At 58.8% G+C, this 27265-nt stretch overlaps 1 protein-coding gene across 1 annotated transcript; it reads right to left on the bottom strand.

Annotated features, from left to right (window-relative positions):
- Positions 1-194: 194 nt before the first annotated feature.
- On the bottom strand, positions 195-24430 carry RFX1 (regulatory factor X1). Its single transcript, XM_082835484.1, has 20 exons — positions 23814-24430; positions 16695-16804; positions 16374-16457; positions 15365-15472; positions 14308-14424; positions 13083-13178; positions 11519-11613; positions 7939-8305; positions 5935-6116; positions 4792-4911; positions 4586-4701; positions 4242-4360; positions 4050-4159; positions 3449-3600; positions 3277-3374; positions 2023-2172; positions 1720-1928; positions 1133-1286; positions 1004-1049; positions 195-854 (listed from the first exon to the last, which is right to left on the bottom strand). Exons 1-20 carry the CDS (start codon positions 24334-24336, stop codon positions 685-687), a joined length of 3126 nt encoding a protein of 1041 aa, XP_082691610.1. The 5' UTR covers positions 24337-24430; the 3' UTR covers positions 195-684.
- Between the last annotated feature and the right edge of the window lie 2835 nt (positions 24431-27265).

The raw sequence follows: 27265 nt of genomic DNA, 5'->3' as shown, positions 1-27265 counted from the left end.
CTTGGCGCCCTGTCCAGCCTGCTGCTCTTTGGAAGCTGGAGGTGGTGCCCCTTCTGCCCTCCCCCTATCCAGGCCGGGCAGTGCCCCCCTCTAGGGCTGCGGGGCAAGGGAGGGCCCAGCTCTGGAGAAGATGCGACACCCACAGCTTTAATTGCACTTATACCAAGGAGTGGGAAGCAGTGGGGCTGCTGGGGGAGGGATCCCGGGGCTGCTGCTGACAGTGGCGGGTCCCCAGGTGATGCCCACCTGCGCCCACCCGGGGCTCAGGGCTGGGCCTAGGACAGGCTGTGCAAAGCCAGCGAGCTGAATAAGTTAACAGTTCTGCAAGGGAGGGGGCCTGCCTGCCTGCCCCCTGGGGGGGGTGGGGGAGGGAGATGCTGCGGCCTTTGGGGCCAAGGGCCAAGCTGGCTGCCCCAGGGGGCACCTGGGCACGTCGGCGGGTTCCTTAAGGCACGTCTTTTGTGTCAGAGTTTGCAGCTGCGGCTCCGCCCGGCCCTGTGATTGTGCCCGCTCCATCCGGGGCAGGGACCCCCTTACCTTCCCTGTCTCGGAGGCCCCCTCCCGGCCCCGGCCGAGGCTGGAGCGGTGACAGCGAAGCCACAGAAGCTGTGAGGGACCCTGGCGAGGAGGGGCAGCAGGGTAGGGCGGGCGGGGCGGTGGGGTGCGGCGGGGGAGGCCACAGGCTTAGCTGGAGGGCAGCGCCTGCACGAAGAGGCCACGTGCGTCTGTCCGCGCCAGCTTGGCCGGTGGCTCCAGAGCCTCGGGGCCCAGCGCGGGTGACTCGCCACCGGCCGCGAGCGAGATGTCCTGCGGCAGCTCGTCCTCGCTTTCCTCCTCCTCTTCCTCCTCCTCGTCTGGGGTACACGGACCAGGCCTGGCTCAGCGCGGGGCGGCGGCGCCACCAGGCCGCCACATGGCTCCCCAACCGCCGCCTCCTCCACCCCAGCCTCGCTGTACGCCACCCCCTGGACTCTGGCCCTCGGTAGGGGCACGCTTTACCTACCTTTGTCCGGGTCCAGGGGGTTCAGCGTAGTGGCCAGGTTGGCGAACTGGAAGGAGGGGAGAGGAGAAGGAATGAGGGTCCTGCCTAGGGGCACCCCTCCCGTGCCCTCAGCGGACCCGTCGTGCGCACCTCGCCCATGACGGCAATGGGGGTCTCGCCCTTGGCCTGGGCCACGCGATGCTCGATCAGGTAGTACATGTACTCATCGTAGAGCAGCCGTATGAGATGGAAGGAGCCGAAGCTGGCGGCGCTGCGCAGAGTCAGGTCCCGGATCACCATGGAGCTGTGGGAGGCGACAGAGAGGAAATCCTCAGGCCGGGACCCGCCCCACGCCCCTCTTCCCTGCCGTAAGGACCCCAGGCCCGAGCAAGCCCAGCTACCACCGCCCGGCCCCGCACAGGCTTCCCGGTCAGAGAGGGAAGGCGTCCCTCAGAGAGGGAGGAGGGCCCGAGCCCCGCCCACCACCAGCAGGACCCTCGACTTTCTAAAAGGCACCCGAGTCCCCCCAGGGGGTGGGGCTTTCTCTGGTCCAGCCAGAGAGGGTGGGGCTGGGGCGCTCATCCAGCCCCACCCTCCTCGAAGAGGCGGAGCCTTCACTGGTCCCATTTTGGCCTGATCCCAAAGCAAAGGAGCCTTCTCTGGGTCCGGCCCTGGTGGGAGGATCGTCCTCCCACCCAGCCCCTTCCCCGCCCGCATCCCGCCCAGCCAGCGCGCACCTGTAGAAGGACCACTTGAGGAGGAAGAGCTTAGCGGCCTTGGGAAAGCCGGCGCTGCCCTGGTAGGGCTTAAGCACTTGGCTCACGACACCGTCCAGCCAGGCCGCCCACTGCTCCAGTGAGTTCTGTTGCTGCAGAGTCACTTTGAAGTCCTGCTCCAGCCGCTGCACCACGCGGTCCTCGCAGCGGCATACCCACGAGGCCTGTTCCTGGGACACAGCGGGCGGGTGCCCGGGGCTCAACCGCCGCCCCGGGCCCGAACCGCCGGGCCGCCCCGCGCTCGCCTGCCCCGTCCACGCTCACCTGCACGTTGGCGAAGTCCACGCGATTGAGATCGCTCAGCATCTGGTTGATCTGCGCGGTGTTCTGCAGCACAGCACGCGCCGCCTGCGCCAGGTGGTTGAGCGACGTGTAGCGCCGCAGGGTCTGCGCGAAGGCGCCGGCCGCTGCCACCTGTGGGGCCCAGGGCTTGTGGCTTCCGCGGAACCCACCCCGCACAGCCCCCTGCCCCACCCAATGTGACCTCTCTGAGCCTGTTTCTTTCTCCTAAAAGGGAGGAATGTACCTTGTTGCTTTCGTTGGGAGATCAAAGGGTCGGGGTTTTCAAACTTTGGGCGACCACCCACCCAAAGAATGCCTCCAAAAAAAATCAATGTATTGTATCTGAACAGCATTATTATTTTTCATCAAAGGACACAAGTAAATCTCGGAGGGCATTGCCCAGAAAGGGCACTACTTCCATAACCTTTGGTTTCATTTTGTTTGTATTATTATTCCCTTGAATGTCAGCTCCGGGAGGGCCAGAGTTTTGTGCATCTTGGTCATTGCTGTGCTCCCTGCACTCAGAGCCATGCTGAGCACACAGCAGGTGCTCAATAAATGCGTGTGGAATAAATGAATGAATACATAAGTCTTACCCGTTCTGAAGGGCTCCCCCGGGATCCAGCTTCTACTCTCTCCACAGGCCCCCAACCCCAGCCCTGTGTCCAGCGTACCCAGGGGTCATTCTTCAGACATCCCTTTCTGTTTAGCTGTCTTGTTGGCATTTTCAGGACTTTGAAAACAAACTTTTTTTTTTTCTCTTTTCTTTTTTTTTCTTTTTGCTTAAGAGCAAGCACACCGCATCTAATTCCTCACATCTTGGTAGTTAGTGAATGTGCAGCATTGACAAAGAGGGCTATTCGGTTTCCTTATAGATGTTTTTGGTTTTGGTTTTTTGGGTTTTTTTAAGATTTTATCTCTTTCTGAACACCTAAAGCACTTTCTGTTGAAGCTCTCTGAAGAGAACTACTTCAAGTGTGCATTTGGTTTTAATTTTTTTAAGATGCCGTGTTGCATACAAAACACCACACACAGGTTGTGTTTCAGAAGTGGGCTCCTGAGGAAGCTGGTTTGTAAAGACAACGCCCAAAGCTCACTCTGATGGGACAGACACGGGGACAAATCTTACCGCCTCTGTCAGGCAGAGGAGACCGAGGCCCCCAGCGCCCCCGCAGCCGGGAGGGAGGCCCTGGGCTGTGGGCCAAGCTGGCCCCTCAGCCCCCGTCACGCCCTTACCTTCACCCGCAGCATCTCCTCAGGTATGTTCACCATGGCGTGGGTGAGCCAGCTCTCCAGGCTCTTGGCAAAGTTCCGGATCGCTTGGGTCAAGGCACCTGTGGGCGGTAGGGGGGCTGGTCAGGACTTAGGGGTGGGGTGGGGTGTGGGGACCGGGGGGCCGTGCACTTACTGGGGATGGGCCGCAGCACATCGGGGATGAGGATCTCCACCAGGCCCTGGTACAGCACGTTGTCACAGTGCTTGGTCCACTGGAGCACGGGCTCGAACTTGGAGAGGAGCACCAGGCTGGCCTTGGGCAGCCGCTTCTCGGCCTCATCATGCCTGTGGGCACCCACCCCACCCGGGGGTCACAAGGACATTCCATGGTCCTGTACCCAGGGTCAGAAGGGCACAGCACCCTCACCCCACCCTGGGGTCAGGCAGGTACTCTGTCTCTGGAAGACTCCCGGGGTCAGGCTGACACAGACCCCACTGCCCCCAGGGTCAGACAGGGATCTTAACACCCTGCACACTGGGGCACAGGCATCTACCCACCGCAGGGAGGAAATGGCTTGGTGGGGCACGCCATCCCAAACACCGAGCATCAGACCGGTACCAATGCACACTCTGGAGGCGGGCTCAGAAGGCCATGTGCACCCCACAAACTGCAGGGGTAGAGAGGAGCCCCCACTCCTGCATGAAGTCTGAGGTCTGGCCGCCCCAGCCTTGGGGGCTGACTCACATGGTACCCTGCCTCCTCCCTTCCTCCCCCCTCCCCCAAAGGCACTCACACAGCCAGCGGCGGTGCCTCGCTGGGCTGGCTCAGGTTGTACCTCCAGAAGGTTTTCCACAGCGTCTCCACCAGGGTGAACTGCAGGTTCACCATGACATCGACGATGGCCTGTTGGGGAGGCTGGATGCTCAAGGGGGCTGAGCGGTAGCGTGGCCCTCCCTCGCCCCTGCCCACTGCCCAGATGCCCTACCTCACAGTGTTCCCGGTACAGGGCCTGGAAGGCCTTGATGTCCCCAGGCCCGATGCCTTCGGGCAGCACTTTGCCCTGGAGGTCGAGCTCTGAGAAGGCAGGAAGGCTCCTCGAGGCATCTGGGGGCAGAGGAGACACCGTGAGCCCCTTCATCCCCCAGCTGCCTGCCCCCTTGAGCCCCATCCTGGGACCCTGCTAAGTTGGCACCACTTTGCTACCAAGCAGAAGTTCCCCCGTGTGCACTGGGGGCGAAGAGGTTCCGGGAGGACAAGTGAACCATCTGCACGCTCTCTGGGGCCACAGACCCTGCCCTGGGCCCACCCCAGAGTCCAGGGAGCCCTCACCCAGAAACTGCTGGTACTGCTGGACCTGGGCGCTGATGTCCGACAGCCCAGTGGCCTGCTGTGGCCCCACGGCCACACCGTTGGTCATGCCCTCCATCTTCTGGATGGGTTTGAGCCTGGAGAAGGGATAGGCAGGGGACTGGAGTGGAGATGGGCTGCCATGCCTTTCCCTGCCCGCCAGCACCGGGCCAGCCCTGCCCTCCTACCTCTGTTTTTGCGAGAAGGGTTGGCCCCGCATGGCCATGTGCTGCTGGTCCTCCATCAGCCGCAGCAGGGGTGAGCTGGCCTTGATGCGCAGGCCATAGTAGTGGTACTTGGAGTTGCCCCTGGGAGGGAGGCAGAGGATGAGGGCTGGGCTGGGGGTGGTCACCGATCGTCCACCGGGAGCTTCACATCACACCTGCCTCTCCTCTCTGCTAGGGGGCCGAACAGAGCCCAGGGGGCGAGACCCATATTTCCACAGAGCTAGGGGTGCTGGGCTGGGGAAGCCACAGGGACTATGGGTGCCAAGGAGAGGCCCCCAACTGCAGACTGAGCTCTGTGAAGACAGGGCCAGAGTCAGGGGCAGGCATTTAGCAGGTATTTGCTGCCTGCTAGTCATAACAATCTGCCAGGCACTGTTCTGAGCACTTAGCATATTCGAATCCACGTGCTCCTCATCCCTACCCTATGAAGGGCACTCCTAGCATCCTAGATTGACAGCTGAGGAAACTGAGGCACAGAGACATGCAGTACTTTGCCCAAGGTTCCGCATGTACACACGCATGAATGCATGAATGAGGTGATGTCTAAGGCCTAAGCTGGGAGCTGGAACCAAGAGAAGAGCGGGGCTCAGCCTGGAGAGGTGTGGGGGATTGCAAAGGAGAGGCAGGGAAGAGCGGGTTCATGGGAGGGCTCCTTGCTCCTTCCTACGTGAATTCACTGACTCATAGGCCCTGATTAAGCACTGACTGTGTGTAGCCCCTGCACTCTCAAGGGACATGCATTTCAGCACTGGAAGACAGATCAGAAAGGAGAAGCAACGTAAGAGGCATGTTGGATGGTGCTCAGTGCTAAGGAGAATAAAGTAAGGGGCGTGGATGCCAAGGAGGTGAGGGAAGGCTGGAGTTTTAGTGAAGGGGGTCAGGGGACGTTTGAGTCAGGAGGTGGGGAAAGGGTGCGTGGGGCAGAAGGCACAGGCAGTGCAAAGGCCCTGAGGTAGGAGCATGCAAGTGTCAGAGGAGCTGTGAAGAGGTCAGTGGGGCTGGAGTGGAGTGAGTGAGGGGACAAGGGGAGATGAGGACCTCGATAACTTAGGGTGAGGTTGGGCCTTGTGGCTGCTAGGGACTGTCAGGGGCAGGTGGCCCCACCTGGTGCCAAGACGTCGGGTGCGCAGGCCCATGAAGACAGAGCGGATGAGCTTGCCGAAGGAGGCGGCGTTGACGGGCTCCAGCTTCTGCTCCTGGCAGTGCAGCAGGTAGTGGCAGTAGAGGGTGCTCCGAGGCAGGCTCACGCCCTCGGCTGTCTCATAGTTGTCCAGGAGCCACTGGACCTGGGGCCCGAGGAGGGATGGAAGAATGCTAAGAATTGCTTCCATTTCTCAAGTGCTCGTTGCTGTGCTCTCTATATGTATTTCTGATTGTGATCTTGACAACCGCACTGGAGAGGGTGTCATATCACAATCACCCATGGGAACTAAATCCAGTGGAACTCTCTAGAACTGCACGGTCCAAATCAGTCACCACCAGCCACACAGAGCTGTTAAATTAATTTACACCGAATGGAAAAAGCCAATGTCAAAAGGTCACGTAAAGTATGAGTCCATTCATAGAACATCCTCGAAATGACAGCATTAGAGAAATGGGGAACAGATTCATGAGTGCCGGGGGTTAGGGATGCTGGGAGGGAGGAAGGCAAGGGTGACTACAAAGGGTTAGCAGGAGGGGTGTGTGGTGACGGAACAGTTCTGCATTTTGACTGTGATAGTGGTTTCCCAAACCTACCCATGTGATAAAAAGACACAGAAGTAGACACCCTCACGTTGTACCAATGTCAGTTTCCTAGCTAGATACTGTACTACGGTTACGTAAAATGCAATTAGTGGGGTAACCTGGGTGAAGGGTCCACAGGGATCTCTGTACTATTGTGCAGCTTCTGTGACTATAATTCTTTCAAAATAGTTTTTTAAAAAAACAACTCAGTTCCTGGGACCTTGAAACTCACATTTCAAATGCTCAGTATCCTCATATGGCCAGAGGCCCCTGCACTAGGCAGCACAGAGAGAAAATATTTATCACTGGAGGATGTTCTATTGGACGGCACTGGTCTAGCGAAGCATGTTTTCAGGACCCATTAGGGAGTCATGAAATCAGTTATGTGGGTTATGACCAGCATTAAAATATTAGACTTAGAAGCCAGGCTGCATGGGTGCATAAGGGAGGTCCTGTCTTCTGAGAAACCTTCTGTCTTGGTTATGGGGTCCACAATGGGTCGCCATGGGAGAGGGCGATAGTTAAAAATGATGGGAAGGGACTTCCCTGGTGGTGCAGTGGTTAAGAATCTGCCTGCCAGTGGAGGCGACACGGGTTCTATCCCTGGTCCGGGAAGATCCCACATGCCATGGAGCGGCTAAGCCCATGCGCCACAACTACTGAGCCTGCGCTCTAGAGCCCGTGAGCCACAACTACTGAAGCCCGCACGCCTAGAGCCCGTGCTCCGCAATGAGAGAAGCCACCGCAATGGGAAGCCCACGCACCGCAACGAAGAGTAGCCCCCGCTCACTGCACCTAGAGAAAGCCCACGCACAGCAATGAAGACCAAACACAGCCAAAAATAAATGAATGAATAAAAAACAAAAAAACGAGGAGAAGCCATCGCACCAGACGTCAAGCTCCAAGAGGACGGGGACCACCCCAGGACAACCCACCTACAGTCACAGAGCTGGTGAGGGGCCCAGTCAGGATTAGGATCTAGGGCTGCTCCACAGAGCCACGCTAGGCAGAGGAAGGTTATCTCGCTGCCTTCGGGATGGACACAGAACCTTGCTCGGGGCAGCTTCCTGCATGGTGGTGCCTGCATCTCCCTCCCCTTGCTATCTACCTGCCATCACCAGTTACTATCAGAGTAGATGACACTTCTTGGACAACAGCTCCAAGAGCGTCATGCATATTAGCTGAGGCCCAGAGAGGCTGAGTAACTTGTCTGAGGCCACACAGCGAGGATTCAATCCAAGGCCATCTTCACCTGAGCATCCTGACACCAGGCTAACCAGGCTCCTGCTGACGGTGGCCAGCAACCACCATCCACCACCCACCACTCCCACCCAGGGTCCCCCTCCCACCCCCGCCTCCCCTGGGGCCTGGGTTGGCACTTACAGTGGCTGGTGAGGCACGGGTGGTGTGGGAGTAGGACTGGCTGGCACTGCCCAGCATGTAGCCGCCTTGGATCACGTAGGTGCCTGCTCCGCTGCCACTGCTGCTGCCACTGCCACCGCCCCCGCCACCGCCTCCCCCGCCGCCACTGCCACCGCTGCTGCTGTTGCTGGCCCCACTCCCACTGCTGGTGGAGCTGGCGACGACCTGGCTGCCGGACACGTACATGGGCACAGAGCCACTGCTGGCCACCGCCTGGGAGGTGGCAGGTGTGCTGACCTGGGCAGCCGTGCCCGCGGCCTCGTAGTAGCTGGTGCCTGCCGTCTGCGTGTACAGCGGCGTCTCGGGGTAGGGGTAGGTGCTGGAGCGGCTGCAAAAGAAGTAGAGGGAGGGAGTCAGGGGACAAGAGCTGGGTGGCACAGGGGCATGACTGAGGGGGGAGAAGGAGAGCAGGAAGCAACAGCCCCGTGCATCACCCCAGGTGCATGATGGGCAAATTTTCACTTAATCCTCAAAGTGGCCCCCTGACTTGGGAGTCCCTACTTCAGATGGGAGGAAGTGGAACTGGAAGAGCTAAGTAACTTGCAATAGGCTACACACTTCAGTAAATCATAAAAAGAACTACTGAGGGAATTCCCTGGTGGTCCAGCGGTTAGGACTCACGCTCTCACTGCCAGGGGCCCGGGCTCAATCCCTGGTCAGGGAACTAAAATCCCACAAACCACGCACTGCAGCCGAAAAAAAAAAAAAAAGAACTATTGAGTGCCTGCGGTATGCTGGGCACTGTTCTAGGTACGCTGGACCCAACAGTGGATGAGAGAGACAAGGTCCCCCACAGGGGAGTTAATGCCTTAGCGAGGGAGCCAGAGGAGAGGCCAAGTGCAAAGGTAAATTGAGGGCACTTCAGAAGGTGGTACACACCAAGGCACATGAGGCAGGAAGACGGTGCTGGAGAAGCGGGGGCTCTACTTCTAAATCCAGCAGCCGTCACCCTGAGGGGCTGGTCAACAATGACTATCAGGGTACAGATGTGTTTCCCTTTGACCCAGAAACCCACCCCACCCCGGACAGTTCTCCAGCTATCCCAGGATCTGCATCAGGTCACATGAGCTCAAGGCTGCAAATCATAGCAAGAGAGTAAAAATGACTGGCGGGGGGGGGCGGTGGTCCACCTTTAGTGGGATGTCAAGTTAAAAGGTGATGGAATCTTACACAGGGGTGAGGGAGGAGGAAGAAGGTCTTGGGGTCCTGCCAAAGAACAAGCTCCAGAACATTCGGTTAGGTGAACAAAAGAGGCAGGGAAGGGTGCAGAGAGTGGGAAGAAGGGGGAGATTACATGGCATTTCGTATCTATATCTGCCGTCTGTGAGGGTGGAGGGCCCGCGGACTGGGGGCAGGCGCTTCACCAAACGTGGCTGGACACAGTTTTGAATTTTGAGCCCTCTCAATGTATTAGTGATTTAAAAACATAAGTTAAATTTTTAGAATCCAGAAAGGGAGGGAGGCCCGTCAGGAGCGGCCTGGCTCAGAAGGTGCTGAAGGATGCAGTGGAGGGCGTCTCGGGGGCCTCTGCGGGCAGCAAGGAGAGGGACTGGGCTGGGGGATGTGATCACTTGAGATGCGCAGCATTGCCCATCAGACACCAGGATGCAGCTCTTGATCACTGTGCCCTGGTTCGCATCAGTTCACATCTACTGCACGAGTGACACCCAGAGTGCGTGACCTGAGCAGGGACTGGTAAGTGCCCATGCCCACCTCGGCAGGAGCCAAAACCAGCCCAGCACCCTACACGCGACACGTGCTCCCAGAAAACATTGCTTTGGTAACTGTTTGCTGAATGACTGAATAAATGAATGTGTGTATCTCTGGACACAAGCTGGACAGGGCCAGGGACAGAGGCCCAACGGCTGTGGCTTTGGTCAGCGTGGGGATCTGGACCAGCAAAGGGCTGGGAACATGGTAATGACCCACTATGAGGGAGAGATAAGATACAGTGTCCTCAAAAACTTCACATAGCAGAAGAATCTGATGGCAACAATGGACTCCGTGTGATCAAACACATAAACACAGAAGGAAGCAAACCGGAAGCAAAAGACAGACCAGGACTTCCCTGGTGGCGCAGTGGTTAAGAATCCACCTGCCAATGCAGGGGACATGGGTTCGAGCCCTGGTCCGGGAAGATCCCACATGCCACGGAGCAACTAAGCCCTTGCACCACAGCTACTGAGCCTGCGCTTTAGAGCCCGTGAGCCACAACTACTGAGCCTGTGTGCCACAACTACTGAAGCCCGTGTGCCTAGAGTCCATGCTCTGCAACAAGAGAAGCCACCACAATAAGCCCGTGCACCACAACGAGGAATAGGCCCCGCTCACCGCAACTAGAGAAAGCCCGTGCGCAGCAACGAAGACCCAATGCAGCCAAAAATAAATAAGTAAATAATTTTATTAAAAAAGAAAAAGAAGCAAAAGACAGACCAGGAGAGGCAGAAGAGCTCCTGGGGGCCCTCGGGAGCCCAGCTCCTCTTTGGAATGTCCTCTGTGGTCCCTGCCAGCTCTGGTCAACTGCACAGATAAGAGAGACTGGCAGCACTGGAAATAAATCAACAGAACTATGAGGTAGCTGCATGCTGTAGACCACGACTCAAGTGCCAGGGTCACACCCTTTGGGGTCAGCCACAGCATCAGGGCCCAGAGATCAAGTCATTCCATGAGCTAATCCACCCCCAGTGTCACGCCCACAAGAACAGGTGGCAGGGACATAAGAAGAAAATCAGGCAAATGCAAAGAAAGCCAAATGAAGCTTCCAAAAACTGAAACAACAACTAGAGACTATAAGCCCTGGAATTATTCCCATGGAGAAGGGGAGATCCTTCTCCATGGTAATATATATGGGGCATCCCCAGCAAGGAGCCAGAGCCGGGGTTAAGGCAGGCCTGGGGCTGACATCTGCCTGATGTGGCACATGCTGACGCTGAGCTGTGTGCAGCACCAGTGAGTGGAAGTCACCTACGTGTTGGCTGGGTGGGGACTGGCTATGTCATTCATGCTGTGGCTGTGTGGTGGAGTATCACACAGCAGTTAAAGAGGGTGACTGGGACCCACATGGTCGAAGAGCTTCGAGCTACAAGGCAGGGGAAGAGATAGGGGACAGAACACGCTGCCTCTATTTCTGAACAAAGAAAGGGGGTAATTTCTATTCTCAGAGTATCTCTGGGAGGAAACAAAGAAATGGGCCATAGTCTCCCCTCTGGGGCAGGTTTGGGGGTCAGGAGTGAAGGAAACTTTTTTTTCACAGGTTAACATTCCCTATTCCTTAGAAATTTTTATCTTGTAAAATTAAAAAAAAATTTTTCCCATTTTTGTTTTCTGTTTTTTTGCATAGAACCAGACCAACCTGATTCCAAAGCTCTTATGCCTTGCTGGGATGCCCTTCCCAACTTGCCAGGGTCCCCTCTGCTTTACCGCCACTTGAGGCCTTGAAGGCTGGCTGGTCCGCTGGGGGCTGGGGCCTCAAGTCCCAGGGCGTCCTGGGCAGACCCATGCCCCTCCTCCTGTCCCTTCCCCCAGTCCCCTCCCCACTCACATGGCGCTGGCCGTGTAGCTGGCATCACTGCCCTCCACATACTGCACTTGGCTGGAGTACACATGTGGGACTGGCACCTGCTGGAGCTGCTGCACCTGGCACAGGAGGAAGGGTACACAGAGGGTCAGGGGTGAGCCAGCTCCTCGCCTCTGCTTCTAAAAGTCTGGCAGCTCCCCAGCTGGAAGGCTGCACTTCTGGGCTCTCTGAATACCCTGGACGGGGCCAGGGCTGGGAATCAGCTGTGTCAGGAGAAGCCAGGACTCTCTGCTTGGGCTGGGGACAGTAAAGGTAGGGCCTGAGATGCACAGAGGGGACCCCAGACAGGGTCCTACCGTGGGCGTGAAAGTTGAAACCCAGCGGCAGAGCCAAGTCCTGGTACAAGGCTGTCACTAAAGCCGGAGCCTGGAACTACAGACATGGCTTCAGGGTTGGAGCCTGCATCAGGGACGGACCCCTGTCTACAGGGACGGGGCCTAGAAACCTTGAACCGGATGCTAGGGGCGGAGCCGGGGCCAGGGGTGGGGCCCCGTTTGTGGGCCAAAATCTGGAACTACTGACAAAGTCTTAGGGGCGGGGCCTGAGTTCCCCACCCCATCCCCCACCCCAGTCTGTAGTGGCAGAGCCTGGGACCTGGAGCCCGATTTAGGGGGAATCAGAGGTGGGTCCCCAGACTGGCTGGGTGGAGGTGGGGTCTACAGGGCCTGCGGGGCCGGGCGCAGGCCGGGGCCGGCGGATCCCGCCCCCGCCCGCTCTTTGCACCCCGCCCATGCGTCCGCCACCTACTTTGAGGGCCGTGGCGGCCGTGCCGAACACTAGCACTTGGGGGACTCTCTGGATCCTGACCCTCTGGTCGGGGCTGGCTCGGGCCAGGAGCCCGGGCCGTGGCTCGAGGACCACTCTCTGCTGCGGCAGGAGCAGGTGCGGGGGCAGCACGCCCACCAGCTCCACCCACTGCTCGGCGCCCGGCTCGTAATGGGGCGTCGGCGGCTCGGGGCTGCCTAGCTGCGGGGCCTCCCCGCTGCACGCTGGCGGTTCCGCGACCAGCACGCCCGGCCCGGGCCCAGGCGTGGGCGGCCGGGGCGGCGGCTCCGGTGGCGGCGTGGGCCGGGGCTCTTGCTGCTCTGCCTTCCTACCGGGAAACTGACTGCCTGAGCTCTGGAGGACAAACAGAGACACTGGGGGGTCACCGGGGGCGGCCGCGGGTGGGGCTCCAGGCCTCCACCGCCCACGAGGCTGCTGAGCTCACTCAGCAACCCGACCAGAAGATCCCCACCCCGTGTGAGGGAAGGGAGAACCGAGATCTCTCTCAGCAAAACCTGGGCCTTAAACTGCCAGGTGCCCGGAAAGAGTAAGGCTCCAGGATCGCGTCCGCAGCCCAGGGCCAGAGGTGGAGCCCAGGATGGGGCTGGGGTTCTGAAGGCTCCAGCTGCCTCCCCACCTACCCACCCACATCCCCCCAGGGGAGCTCCACTCCCTCCCTGCGGCCTGAGGGGCCTGCACCCCTCCCCAGCTCAACCCAGGCCTAGCCCCAGTTTGCCCAGAGGTAGGTGGGGGAGACACACACCTCTTGAGCCACGTGGACCGGCTGGAGCCCTTGCACTGTGAGCTGCTGCACGGGGCCAGCTTTGGGCACTTGTGGAGTGGCCTGGACCACGGACCTCTGGGGAAGGAAAGGCAAGTCAGACTATGGTAACGATGGCGATGATGGCTGCCCACCTGCCCCTAAGCACCACCCCCCCGCCCACGTGAACTCATGTAAGCCTCACAGCAGCCCCATAAGGAAAGACACCACCTTCCTCCAGCTTTTCACTGCTGGCCCTGCACCTAGTGCCTTCCAGGTTCATCATCAGGTTGCCTCTGGGCGCCATGTTACAGGTGTGGAACCCAGGCTCAACAAGGCGAGGCTGATGGGAAGTAGCACTGAGTTGACCTTGGGACTGACTGAGGGGTTCCCTGCTCTCTACCCCCACTCCCTACATGGCTTATCCCGCACGCCCATGAAACTGGCTGTCCTTACTTCCATGCTACAGAGGGGATGCGGCATTATCCTCAGGGCACAAAGTGAGGGACAGAGGCTGGGACAGCGGGAAGGGACAGCGGGAAGCTGCTGAGTGATGGGGCCAGGACTTGAACCCAGGCCTAGAGGTTCAGAGGGGCTCTGGTGCCAGGCAGGAGAATATCTATGAATCCTTCAGGGTGGGGTTTCTGCTTTCCTCCAGGGAAAGGGTCTATGGTTTTCACCTGGTTCTCCAGGGGATTGGGAACCTCCTAACCTGAGTGGTAACGACCAGACGGCAGACAGCCCTTGCCTCTTAACCTGCTCTGGCTGCCGTGGCGGGCAGCTCAGAGTGAGGCCTCCTCCAGAAGACTGGGCATGGTTTTGGAGGCTGAGGCCTCTTGCTGAGCCCCCTAGGGGCGAGCCAGGACTTGGCCTTGGGGTTTCCTCCAGGCAAATGGGCCCAGAGAGGCCAAGGCTGTTTCTCGAAGCTGTTTCCAGTGCCTGCTCGGTGTTAGGTGCTTTCCACGAGGACGCACTTCATCCTCACGGCGGCCCCAACCGCCCTGCTCCCAGGCCCTTGGGGAGGAGCCGTTATTTAGGTGAGAACGCGGAGTCTGGAGAGAAGCAGAGGTGCTTGCCAAAGGCCTAGGTGGCAGGCTGGGTCTGGACCCCCATCTGCTGGTCTCTCACAGGCCTTCCCCACTGCAACTCCCACTGACAACTGAAGGAGGATGCAGAGGCCGCCTGGCCAGCACCCTCGCCCCTGCCACTGCCCGCCTTTGCCTGGCACCTCTTGGGTGACGGGGACACTCTGCTGGACGCCGTGGACTTGCAGCTGCTGAGGCACCGTGCCCGTGGGGGCCCCAGCCGTCTTGCTGGAGGAGCTATTGGCCTGCACTGGCGACCGCTGCAATGGAAGGAGACACGGTGTGTGTGTGGAGCAGCCGGGGCCTGACAAAACCCTGCTCGGAAGGGCTGTCCAGAGAGCTTTTAGGGGAGGGCAGCAGCCAGAGGGGATGTAGCCAACCACCTAAGCTGGTAACCATCCTTTGCATCCAAATGCCTGGTCCGCACCACAGCCCCAGTCATCCCAGATGCAAGGCTCAGAGTTCAGACCCATCTTCCCCAGCGAAGAGGGCTGGGACTCGAGCCTCAGCTCATGGGCCACCTGCTGCCTCCATCATCAGATGGGCTGCAGCCCTGAAGTGAGGAAGGATAGGTGAGGGCACCCCTACTTTCCAGATGATTTGCTGACGCACAGATGGGAAGGGATGTGTGCAGGGCCACACAGTTGTGAGTGGTGGCACCAGGTGCTGACCCCAGGTGGGCTGGCTGCAGAGCCCGACAGCTGTGGGCCGTGCTGTGTCACAGTGGGTATCATTAACTGTTTCACACATTTCTAACTCGGGGCTCAGTAGGCTCTGAGGGCCTGCCCAGAGTCCCCAGGACTGAATGGCTGAGCCAGGGATCTGCCCTGGAGCTCTGATTGCTGACACCCATGCTCCCGGCCACCCATGGCTCGCCTGCCTCCACACCCTCACTGGTGTTCAGGGGTCCCTGGATTCCATCCTGTGGTCGGAGGAGGAACCTCTACCCACCCTGTCAAGGGAAGAGGGGCCCACTTTGCCTCCTGGGATGCAGTGCCCTGAGCTGGAGCTTCAAGGCCCATCTCGACCCAGGGGAGAAGCTGCCTCCTCCTCCTGGAGCCGGGCTCAGCTCAGAACCAGCTGGGGTAGGATCTGGCGGCTGAGCCACCCCAGCCAGGGTCAACAAGGACTTGGGAGGAGTGAGTCCTGACTCCTCTGGGGAGAGGGGTGGGGAGGGTGGCCAAAGGGGCCGCCACCTACCTCAGGAGGTGAGTGCACCTGCTGCGTGCCATGCACCGTCAGGGAGACCTGGCCACTCTTGCCGCCCGGGACTGTGCTCTGCACCACCAGACGCTGCGTGGGGAGAGCCTGGAGCCAGAAGGACCACAGTTCACTGACAACGGCCTGTGGTTTTTTTTTGTTTTTTCTGTTGTTGTTTTTTTTGCTGTACGCGGGCCTCTCACTGCTGTGGCCTCTCCCGTTGCGGAGCACAGGCTCCGGACGCGCAGGCTCAGCGGCCATGGCTCACGGGCCCAGCCGCTCCGCGGCATGTGGGATCTTCCCGGACCCGGGCACGAACCCCTGTCCCCTGCATCGGCAGGCGGACTCTCAACCACTGCCACCAGGGAAGGCCGGCCTGTGTGTTTTTAATGAGCACCTGTGCCGTGCCAGGCGCCGTTCTAGTGCTGCATGCCTGCTAGCTCACAGAATCGCCCTGACAGTCCTGATGCTGTAGTCACTCCCCCACTTCACAGAGGTTTAGGACAGTGAAAGTACCTGCCCGAGATCCTGGAGCCCATGTGCAGCAGAGCTGGAGTTTGTGTCCAGGGAGCCTGGCTCCACAGGGTACATGAAATGTGCTCTCACCCTTGAAAGCTGACAGGGCTTTGTCCTGGTCCACGCTGGACGCCAGCACCCGGTGTGCAGCCTTCCAGGCGACAGACCACCATGCACTCATGCCCGTGCTGGCTATGGGTTCCTGGTTCCTAACCAGCTTTGGCTTCTCTGCTTTGGGACACTGGGGCTGGACCCACCAGCCACGTTCCTTACTGTCAGTCCTCAGGTCTCTGTTAAGATGACTCCTGCAGCTCTTCCTTCCCCAATGGGCCCTGACTGACACGGCCTCACCGGCTGGAGGCAGCAGGTAGGGCAGCCCCTGGATAGGCCCCATAGCCTTGATGCTGGTGAGGGTAGATAAGAGCAGGCCACAGGGGTGGGTTCTGCACCCTGGGGAGGCTCTGAGGGTGGGGGCTGGATGCAGGGCGCTTACCTGTTGGGGCACCGGGATGTTGGTGAGCTGGAGGGGTGACACGTGGCCCGGCTTGGTCTGCACACTCGTCTGGACCAGCAGCCGCTGCGGGGGAAGGAGGAGGGACCTGAGCAGCGCTGGCTTCCCCAGGGAGGCCCGGCCCGGGGCAGGGGCGGGGGGGGATTTGCTGGGGCGGCAGCAGTGAACATCTTGATAAGAACAGGTGAGCAGATGGTTCGGGCAGCAGGACCAGGGGGGAAGCAAGGTACCCACGGCCACAGCCTCGCTGCCCCCCTCAGGTGCCCTCTCTACACACCCCTGGGGGAGGGGTGTGTGTCCTACCTGCTGGGTGCCCTGCACCTGCTGCACCACCTGAGTGGGGACTCCAGTCTGGCTGGCCGTGGAGCCCGGGCTGGCCTCTGACACAGTCTCGCTGGCCCGCATGGCACCTTCTGTAGGGAAAGGTCACCAGGTCAGCTCTGCCTGCTGCCACTGCCCCCACCCTGAGCCTGAGCCCGCTGGGATGCGACAATGCAGCCTGAAGCTAGCTCTGGATGGGGCTAGGCTCTCCAAGAATCCTGCCTGGCCCCTGGTCAGCCCCAACACTGCCCATTGGGGTGGGCTGGGGGCCCCAAGGGCCTATAATCCTTAACACCCAGAAGCAGCCTCCCTCCTCGCCCCCACCCTCACTGTCCCGAAGTCAGACCAGAAGCGGTGACTGAGAAGCCATGATGCAGCGGAGGCTTGGAGGGATGGATGCCTCTGCCCAACAGGCAGGACTGTGGACCGTGACTGACCCCGCCCCCCGCCCCCCCGCAGGTCCCACAGCCTTGCAAGGCGTCGGGGCCACCTTCCTTGAAATGACCCCTGGCTTCCCAGGGATGGAAGCTGGTCAGAGAAGTCGCCCCAGAAGGTCTCACAGGGCTGCGGCCAAACACCCCCTCCCTCTCCACCGTCCCTGCTTCGCAGTCCTCACTGGGGTGTAGGGGGGCAGAGGGCTTGGAGCTGGGCGGGCGGGTACTCACGCTGACAGGCAGCCAAGAAGAGGCAATCATAGAACATGGTGCCCACCTGCCCCACCGCCCCGGGGGAGCCTGCCCAGCACTCCTCGCCCACCTCTTTGGGAACAGCAGGCTGTGCGGGCGGCTTTATACCTGCAACCTTGGGAAGCTAATCCCCCCAGTGGATGCAGAGTTCCTGGCTGTCCTCTTAGGATAAACACACTTCCCTCCCAGCGGGCAGAGCCTGAGTGGGGCCTTCGTGGGGCTGGGGCCACTCTGTGGGGTCAGGAGGGAGGCTGGTACCCAGAGGTGCTATCAGGAAGGCACGGGTCGAGTTTCACGCACATCTCACTAAGTGATTAACAGGGGAGCTGGGGGGGAGGGAGGGGCGTGGAGCACGAGTGTCCCTGAGAGGCACTGGTTGGGAGACCCTCACCCCAGCTGGGACACAATCCACCCCACCCCCTCTGTGTCGCCTGGTTGCTCCCAGCAGTTTCAGTTGTGGGGTAGGGCTGGGGGCACACATGCACCTGCCCTTCCTCCAATGTGCTGCCAGAAGGAGCCAAGGTCCCAGTCCCATCCCCTGGGAGCCCTCTGGTGGGATTGGAGGGCAGTGGGCAAGGAATAATAAAAGTAACTATAGCACTTCCGGTGCCCCAGGCACTGCAGTAGCATCTTCCTAGGCAGCTGGAAATGGAAAGAACTTTTATTACCTCTGTTTTTAGAGAGGGCAACAGAGACCAGAAGAGGGCAAGTAACTTGTCCGAGGTCGTCCAGCCGGGACCTGGCAGACCAGAACGCAGGCTCGTGTCTGTGCCCACATGAATGTCACACCATGTATGGAACCCAGAGTCAAGGGTCAGGCCCAGGCTGAGGGCCCAAAGGCAGTGGTGTGCAGACTCAGGCCTGTGGGTACCGGAGGACAGTGAGCCAGGGGCCTACGGGGACACCACAAGGTCCAGAGCATCCCTTTGGGGCTCAGCCTCCAAAGCGGGGAGCTGGGCCTCAGCTGCTGTGGGGAGACATGGAGAAGGGCCTGACCGGGACAGAAAGGTCACCCTAGGTAGAAGCAAAGACCTCAGGGGCCAAGTCTGGGGCAGAGCACAGGAATGTATGTATGTTGGGTGTGGGGGAGTGGTAGCCAGATGTGGGGCGGACAGTAACCGCAGGCCTGCTTGGCCAGCTGCCTCTGCAACCAGTTCCAGGGGGCACCGATTCCTATGTTTTGCTGGAATTGTCCCTCGCATCTGTTGTACTTAGGCTTCCCTGAATGGTAAAAGAGGAGGCCCTCCCTGAGCTGGCCCGCTGGGAGGAGCCCGAGAAAGCCCCAAGTCATGTGAGGGGCCCGGCACACCTGGGTGTCCGTGAGGCACAGGAAGCCAGGCACAGCCCGAGGGATAGTGCCTGACAGAGGAGGCCCGTGGCAGGTTTGGCCTGGCTCAGGGTGGGCAGCGAATGGGGGGCTGGCCCCAGCCACCTCCTAGGCCCCGGTGCCCTGATGAAAATGCCAAGGCTGATCCTTAAGCGGGCCCCTGAGCAGCTGGAGGCCTGGGGACTTGCTGAGATCAAGCATCTGCCTGGGACAGGGAAGCCCTGGGAACCAGTGTTGTTGCCCATCTCCTGCCTCTGGGGTAGCCCTCAAGGCCAGAATCCCCATCTTTGCCAGGCCAGGAGGGCATGCCGGGCAGGTGAGGTTCCAGAGTCTACTCTTTGGACGAGGGGCTTCCGATGTGTGAGCCCCTGTCTGCCTGTAGCCAGGGCAGGCTCCCTACCATTGTGTCTAGCCCTGGCTCTGAGTGTGTGTGTGTGTGTGTGTGTGTGTGTGTGTGTGTGTGTGTGTGTGTGTGTGTGTGTGTGTGTGTGTGTGTGTGTGTGTGTGTGTGTGTTTGCGTGCGCGCGTAGAGGGTCACTGAGTCTGCGAGCATCTGCATCTGTCTGCAAACTCCATTCTGGGCATGTGCACCAGACCAGAGAGGGCCCTGCTGTCTCAAGTCTCCAGTCAGGAAGCGGCAGCTGATTTCCTGTCCCTCAATCTGATGAGCGTCTCTTCCTCCCTGGGCCTTGCACTTCCTCACTGAGACCTACTCAGGTCTCAAATGTCACGAGCTACTTAGGGGAAGACAGAGGGAAACCTGAGGCTCGACTCCAAGCTGGGACCCAGTTCACCACGGACAACAGATGGGGCAGTCATGGCCCTCTCCCTCCTGATCCTTTGCTCCCATCCTGCCGATGATTTCAGTCAAAGGTTCTTTGCGGGGCCTGTGGACTCCTGCTGCCCCCAGCGTCCTGAGTCCCTTGTCTGCCCTGACCTCGGTTTCCCCATCTATGCTTGGGGACACTGACAAACACCCTCCATGTCCCTCTCCTGGACACAAGTCTTGTTGGACTCCCAAGGACTCCAGGTCAGAAGCAGGGAGGAGAGGCTGGACATGGTCCCTCCTTCAGCCCAGCCCTATCCCCCTTCCACAGGCTCACTTTCGCTTTCCTAGGGACAGCTGGCGGGACCCTTCCACCCGGGTTTTGGCTGAGAGTCTGGTTACCTCTGAGGACAGGGCTTTATGGATCTAGAGGATTGCTCCTAAGCCGGGAAATTTGAGCTTCCTTCCCATCACCTCCAAAGTCACCTTAGGGCAGAGCCTGCAAGGATCGGGTTAGTTGAGCTGCCTCTGGTGCTGCTCCTGGCTGGCTCCCAGCCTAGGCTCCAGGTCTGGGTCCAGGGCCCCTCCCTGCCTCCTCCCTGCCACTCCCTGGGCCTCTGCTCAGCTCAGATTGCTTCTGGCTCTGGAGGAACCCCAGGCACCTTGCTGCAGCCTTTGCTGGTGTCAGTTACACCCCCACCTCCACCCCTAGGACTGGCTCACATGGCCCAAGGGCCACCCTTAGATAAAAGGGACACTAAAACTGGGAGAGGGTTATGGAGGAACCCTAGGAAATCACGGCAAGGGGATGGGGGAGGGTGAACGGAGCAGCACAAGTTCAGTGACAGGGCGCAACCCAACCTCCTCTGAGAACAACTCAAGGAAGCATTGCCCAGTAAGCCTTCCGGGGACAGGCTTGCCCCCGCCAGAACTGCGAGCAGAAGGGAAATGAAATTCCCCAGGACCACTGTGGAGGACAACTAAGCCACTGCCTGACCAAAGAAGGGAGGTTAAGATTCACGCCAACAGCCATTCACGCCAACACTGCAACCCGTCCACACTGAGTGCCCCACAGCAAGATGGGGGGACAGGGGAGGAGGGAAACAAAGGCTTTGACCTGTAAGCACCAGGGACTCCCTGGGGGAGCGCTGGGAGGGGCTGGAGAAGACAAGGGGAAGAGAGGAGGTAGGCTGGGACTTGGGGTGTTCTGGGGTCTGGAGATGTGCATCCATTCCAGACCCTTGTTCTGGGGACCCTGGACACCTGAAGCAGCAAAGCCAGCACTCAGGAGGTTCAGGGCCAATAAGATGCCCTGTAGGCTACGAAAAGTCCTCCAGCAGTGACAGACAAGCCCTCCTACCTGCTCTTGGCTGCCCAGGGGCTGATGGGGTATGAGGACTGAGCTGGGTCAGGCCAGCATTCACGAGGGATGAACCACCAGAAGGTCTGGGATGGGAGTGCTCCTGGCAGAGGGCAACGTGAGTGCAAAGGCCCAGAGACGAACTAAGCCTGGAAGGTTTGAGGAGCCACAGGAAGACCAGTGGGGCTAAAGCAGGTATGCTAGGGGGCAGGTTAGTACCAGGTAGGGCTGGGTGGCCAGCAGGCCTTGAAGGCCAGAGTCAGGAGGTTGGACGCTTGTCAGCAGGGGCACGGGGAGTGTGGAGCTTTTTAAGCCCCTTCCTGTGAGCCACAGGGGGCCAGATCTCCTAGGGCCAAGAAAGGCCAGGCCAAGGTTTCTCAGAGAGTGCTCCCAGGGCCACCTGCCTTGGAATAATCTGGGTTGAGCTGGGACATGATGGAACCTAGTCAAGAGCTGGCAAGAGGCTCCCTCTGGTTGCTGTGGGGGAGGGCTGTGAAGGGTATGAGCAGAGGCTGGACCAGGGTAGGGGGCCGTGGAGGTGGGAGAGGTGGTGGGTTCTGGCTGCATTCAGGAGGTGGAGCCAAGAGATCTTGCCTGCTCAAGGGTGGGTGAGACAGGGAACTTCCTTGGCGGTCCAGTGGTTAAGACCCTGCGCTCCCACTTCAGGGGCAAGGTTTCGATCCCCGGTCAGGGAACTAAGATCCCACGTGCCGCACGGTACAGCCAGAAAAAAAATAAAAAAGGATGGGTAAGACAGGAATCAAGGCTGACCCAGACCTGGGGGTGATATTTACTAGGACAAGGAATTCTCAATAGAGGCCAGATTTGAAGAAGGAAACAAATCCAGACTTCTATTTGGCCACGCTGGTTTGAGAGGTCCCTTTGATGGCTCCCAGGTAGCTAGGGCTCAGGGCTGAAGCCCAGGATGCAGACCTCAACGTGGCACTGTCAGCGTAAGAGGTGGCATCGCAAGCTGAGACACTGGACAAGACCACCGTGAAGGGAGAATCACTGGAGCAGAGAGGAGACCTCAGACCTGAGGAGGTCACTGCTGACAAAGTCAGGGAGATGAGGAGGAAGGAGGGAGGTGGGCAGAGACCAGGGCAGGAGGGCAGCTCTGGGAGGAGGGGGACCAGTGTGTCAGGCGCTGCCCAGAGGCTAAGGAAGAGAAGAACAGAGAGTGACCAGTGGATCGACAAGACAGGGGCCATGGGTGACCCTGACTAGGACTGTGGCGAGGGAAGGTGCAAGTGGCTGAGGTGAGGGAGAAGAGACTAAGGAAGGGAGCATGACTCCTTTGAGGAATTCTAACTTAAAGGGAAGAGAATCGGGCGGCAGCTGAAGGGGGTGCAGGGCCTGGGAGGCCCGGTTAAAATGGGAGCTGTTACATCTTTTCAAGCAGGTGGAGAAGATCAGCAAGAGAGGGACCCAGTGAGGAGGCCAGGATGGCAGAAGCAAGTCTTGGAGGGGGCAGCCTGGAACAGGCAGGGGGCCGATTCACCCTTCCAGAAGCCAGAAAGCAGAGCTGGTGGGTGCAGATGGACCCCGGGTGCGGGAGGCTGGCTGGGTGGGAGAAGGGGTCCTTCTTGTCATGTGATGATGCCTTGTCCCCAGAGAGGTCAGAAGCAGGGTCAGGGGTCAAAAGCACAGAGTGAGAGGGCGGTGACAGAGGCGAGAGATGCGGGAGTGGGTTTCTCGGACAGAGAGGGGTATGCTGGCTAGGAAGTGTAGCAGGATCCCTGTGCAGCACCGAGAGCCCCTGGAGACCTGTGGCCCGGTGACCCTGGCCACGTCCTTGGCCTGGCCTCACTCTGCACTCAGCTGACTCTTGCGTACCATCCCTCCACACCAGTCTGTGTGTTAAAGAGTCACTGTCCTGAGCCCCTGTGTGCCCCACCCCCTGGCCCTCCCTGGGGACCCCGACACAGCCAGGAGCCTCCAGGATGCTGCCGGGGCCCAGCTGCTTCTGTCCTGGTCCTATGGGGCCATGTCAACTGCCACAAATTTTGACCCTTTATTGTCCTATGGTCCTAAACGCAGTTTTGACCTGCTCCTTCCGCAGCTTCCCAGGATGCCCTTAGGATCCCCACCGCTTCCTTTTCCACTCTGGGAGGACCAGGGCCAGCCTCAACATGAGGTTTCGCTGCATCCTCCCCTCTACACAGAGCACATCAGAAACCACTAATGACGCCGAGCCCTGTTCGGAGCTCCACATTCTCCCTTAGGGGAGAGACTGCCTGTCGTGACCCTGTGCTCCCACTTCCCTCTGCTCAGCCCATCCCCATTCTAGAATAAGCGGGCATGGGGAAGATGCTCTAGGCAGGAACCACGGGTGCCATGACCCAAGCTTCCTGGTCATTTGCTCCACAGCCTCAAGGGGCGGCCACAGTGACAAACAGGAGCCCTTGGCCACATCACATGCTCACGAACTCGCCCAGCCAAGAGCCCCGCTTGGCCTGAGTCTTGCCAAAAATGAAATGGGAGGGGAGGGGAAGTGGTCCCTCAGGCCTCCCAGCGGACCTCCCTGAACTGCCACAGGGAGCACCTCACACGCAGCCCCTGAGCGCTCGAAGCTGTTATGATCCCTTTACGGATGATGGCTGTGTGTCCACCCTCCATCTCCAGCAGGCGTTTGCAAATTAACTCCACTGCCCAATCCTTTCTTCAAGTGACACCTTACTTGAGGATAGAGACAGAAACAGCTCTAAGAGCTGTCCCGGTGGGAAGGAGTTTGGGGGCACAGAGGCCTCCCTGCTTGGTCTGACTACTCCTTCCCCAGAGGTGTCCCCAAGATCCCACCTGGGAACCCCAGAGAGTTTAAAAGCTGCCCTCCTGGTAACAGGCATAATAAGTGACAATGGGAGGGCGCCAGGGTGCCTCCACATCCAGGATGCTAGGCTCCCCAAAACTCCCTTTGGGGTTGTTCACTGAGTGCCCTCGCTCTGAGCACGTGTCCACTTACCGGAGACGGTGACCACGATGTACTGCTGGGATGCCGGGGACGGGGCGGGTGTGCCGGCCGGCTGCGAGGGCGTGGGGGTGGCCGGGAGCTCTGTCACGTACTGCTTCTGGCCGCCCGGTGGCTGTGCCTGAGGCTGCGGACTCTGCAGCTCGGTGACATACTGGGGCTGGGGGGTGGCGGTGGTGGCAGGGGGCTGGGGAGGCTGGGGTGCTGCTGAGGCTGGTGGTGGCGGTGGCTGGGGCTGGGCTTGTGGAGGGGCCTGTGGCGGCTGGGATGGTTGCGGGGCTGCCTGTAGCTCAGTAACGTACGCCTGTGTTGCCATGCCAACAGTGGGGAAAATGATAATAAATAAGGCTTTTCTTTTTTTTTTTTTCTTTTTTTTTTTTTTGCTTGCTTGGGAAGAAAGGTGGGGCGGGGCAGGGGAGAAGAGGAGGAAAAAACAAGAAGGAAAAACAAGAATTAATCTACAGGCAGAGGAAACCAGGGACAGCTCCTGGCTCCCTAGAGACACATTTGAGTTCATCAGTAACTTAATTAAATCCTGAGGCTGGTGGCAAGATATAACGAATCCATCACTGCAGGGCAACTAAGTATGGACTGGAGCTGGTCTGCACCTCTTCCACTCATCCCTGCCCAGGATTCCTGCCTTCTTCCTTCCTAGGCCCCAGCGCCTGGGGGACCCCTGTGCTGGGAGAGCTCCGGCTCTCACCCAAAAACAAATAATACAGTTCTCCTGAGGGCTCCTGCAGGCTGGGCACTGTGCTGAGTGCTTTCTTTACATTACTCAATTTTAATTTTTGTTTTTTGGCCGTGCCATGTGGCACGTGGGATCTTAGTACCCTGACCAGGGGTTGAACCCGTGCCCCCTGTAGTGGAAGCGTGGAGTCTTAACCACTGGACCGCTACGCCAGGGAAGTCCCTACATGACTTTTTTTTGTTTTTTAAGCTTGTGGTTTTCTTTTTTTTAAAATTAATTAATTTATTTATTTTTGGCTGCATTGGGTCTTCGTTGCTGCGCGCGGGCTTTCTCTAATTGCGGCGAGCGGTGCCCGGGCTTCTCATTGTGGTGGAGCATGGGCTCTAGGCACGCTGGCTTCATTAGTTGCGGCACGCGGGCTCAGTACTTGTGGCGCACGGGCTTAGTTGCTCCGCGGCATATGGGATCTTCCTGGACCAGGGCTCGAACTTGTGTCCCCTGCACTGGCAGGCAGATTCTTAACCACTGCGCCACCAGGGAAGTCCCCCTACATTACTTAATTTAAGACTTTGCAACAATCACATCTGAATTTGGGTTCCTTCTGCCAGAGGAGGAGCTGAGGCTCAGAGAGGTTGAGATTGCCCCAGGCCACACAGCAGGGAAGTGGCAGGACCCAGTCTGAACCCTGGGCATTCTAAGCACTTGACTAGTCGGCTAATTGCCAGAAAGGAAAGTCATGGGGAAGCTACCTCCCAGCCAGCCTGTGCCAGCTCCCTAATCGCCTGCCATCTGGGCTTGGATTCTTGGCTGAGTACCATTCCCAGTGGGGTGCCAGACACACAGAAGCTGTTTGAGTCCAAAAAGCCTCCTGAGCTGCTTGCTGCCACAGAAGTGAGGGCAGTTACGGGTGGTGACACCAGATGTGAGCTCCTCAAGGAAAGTGGCCTTCTAGGACCAGGGACAGCTGGGCTGGGAACAGGTCCTGGCCACAGGGCAGGCCCAGCAGCCCCCGCTGACCTCAGAATGGGGCCCACCTGACCAGGCAGAGGCAGCTTTTGTGGCTGCTAAAAGGTTGTGGTCCCTCTCCCAGGAGCTGGGTGAGGCACATGGTCTCTCTTGCCAAGGGGGAATGGGCCCTGGTTCAGGTCCAGGGACGCTGTTCTGGGCTTTCCCACTGGGCAGGACGGAAGGGTGGCCTGCCAGGGACTCAGGCAGCAGGGGGAGCTTGCCCACCGGGAGAGGGAAGAGGCTACTGCCTGCCATGCACACAGAGAAGACATCTTCCCCCAGCCCCTGCCCTTCCCAAACTCTTCTGCCAGCATTAGAGAGGCCCACCTCCTCAGGTCTCATACTACTGGGTCCAAACTCTGGCCCAGATCAGGTGCTCAAGTCACTGCAGCTAATCAGCACCTGTCTGCCCAGTGTCAGACCCACCTCCACATGAACCCTGGCCTGTCTCTTAATTCATAAACGTGTAACTGACTTTCCTCTGGGCCTCAGTTTTCCCATCTGTCACCTGGGGATGATGAGAACACCTGATTCATAAGGCTGTTGTAAAGATCCAATGTGATCAGCCCAGTACCCAATAAGCACTGAGAAATGGAAGTTGCTATTATTATTATTCATTCAACAAACATCCATGCCAGTTGGGGCTGGAAGGGGGAGACACAGTCGTCAAGCTCTTGGAAAGAGGTGCCAAGGGGGACTCTGACTCTGGTGTTCATCAGCCTCACCTGGGGAGTTAAATGCAGGTTCCTAGGCCCCACTGCCAGAGTCTGGGATGACCCTGGAGTCTGCTGTTTGAGCTAGTCCCCTGGATGATTCAGAGGTAGGTGGTTCTGGGGGCACTGAGAAACCCTGGCTTGGACTTTCCCAGCCCTAAGAGAGCTGGCCCCTAGGGGCCACTCCCACCACAAAAGGGCTTTAAAAGCTCCACACTTGCTGGTGCTTTCTCCTCCTCGGGGTGCCAACCCTGCAGGCCTCCTCCCTTCCCCTCAGGGGCAGAGGAAGGTGGCGATGAGACAACTGAAAGGCTGAGCTCAAAAAGGGGAAGAGGGGCTTCCCTGGTGGCACAGTGGTTGAGAGTCCGCCTGCCGATGCAGGGGACACAGGTTCATGCCCCGGTCCGGGAAAATCCCACATGCTGCGGAGCGGTTGCGCCCGTGAGCCATGGCCGCTGAGCCTGTGCGTCCGGAGCCTGTGCTCCGCAACGGGAGAGGCCACAGCAGTAAGAGGCCTGCGTACCACAAAAAAAAAAAAAGGGGGGGGGGAAGAGGAGATGGATAAAACAGTTAAACCAACTTCTCTGTTGGGAGACCTTCTCAGCACTGTCATTGTTAGTCTCCAGGAAGAATGATACAGAATGACATATTTCCCATAACTATTTCACCAGGGAACCCCCATTTTTTTGCCATTTGTGGAAGACTAGGTTAAGCAGAGTTCTGTAGGGTGTTCCCTAGAGAGGAATAAGTCACAAATATTTATACAGGATGAGGCATTCCCGGTCTATCTGAGCATGACTCAGCAAATCTGTTCCTTAGCAACGAAACTGCCAAAAAAAAGCACCAACGGCTGCACCTATCTTCAAAGCCAACACCTGTTTTTGGAGAATGTTTGAATCAATTCTTTAGGTCAGGGGCTGGCAAATTTCTGTGCAGTCAACATTTTTGGCTTTGAAGGCAGACAGCCTATTGCAATGACTCAACTTTGCCCCTGGAGTATTAAAGTAGCCATGGACCATATGTAAACAAGCAAG

The sequence above is a fragment of the Leucopleurus acutus genome, assembly GCF_964270905.1.
Source record: "Leucopleurus acutus genome assembly, chromosome: 3".
Classification (NCBI taxonomy): Eukaryota; Metazoa; Chordata; class Mammalia; order Artiodactyla; family Delphinidae; genus Leucopleurus; species Leucopleurus acutus.
Note: the sequence above shows the minus strand (reverse complement) of the source record. Positions and strands in the feature narration are given on the sequence as shown.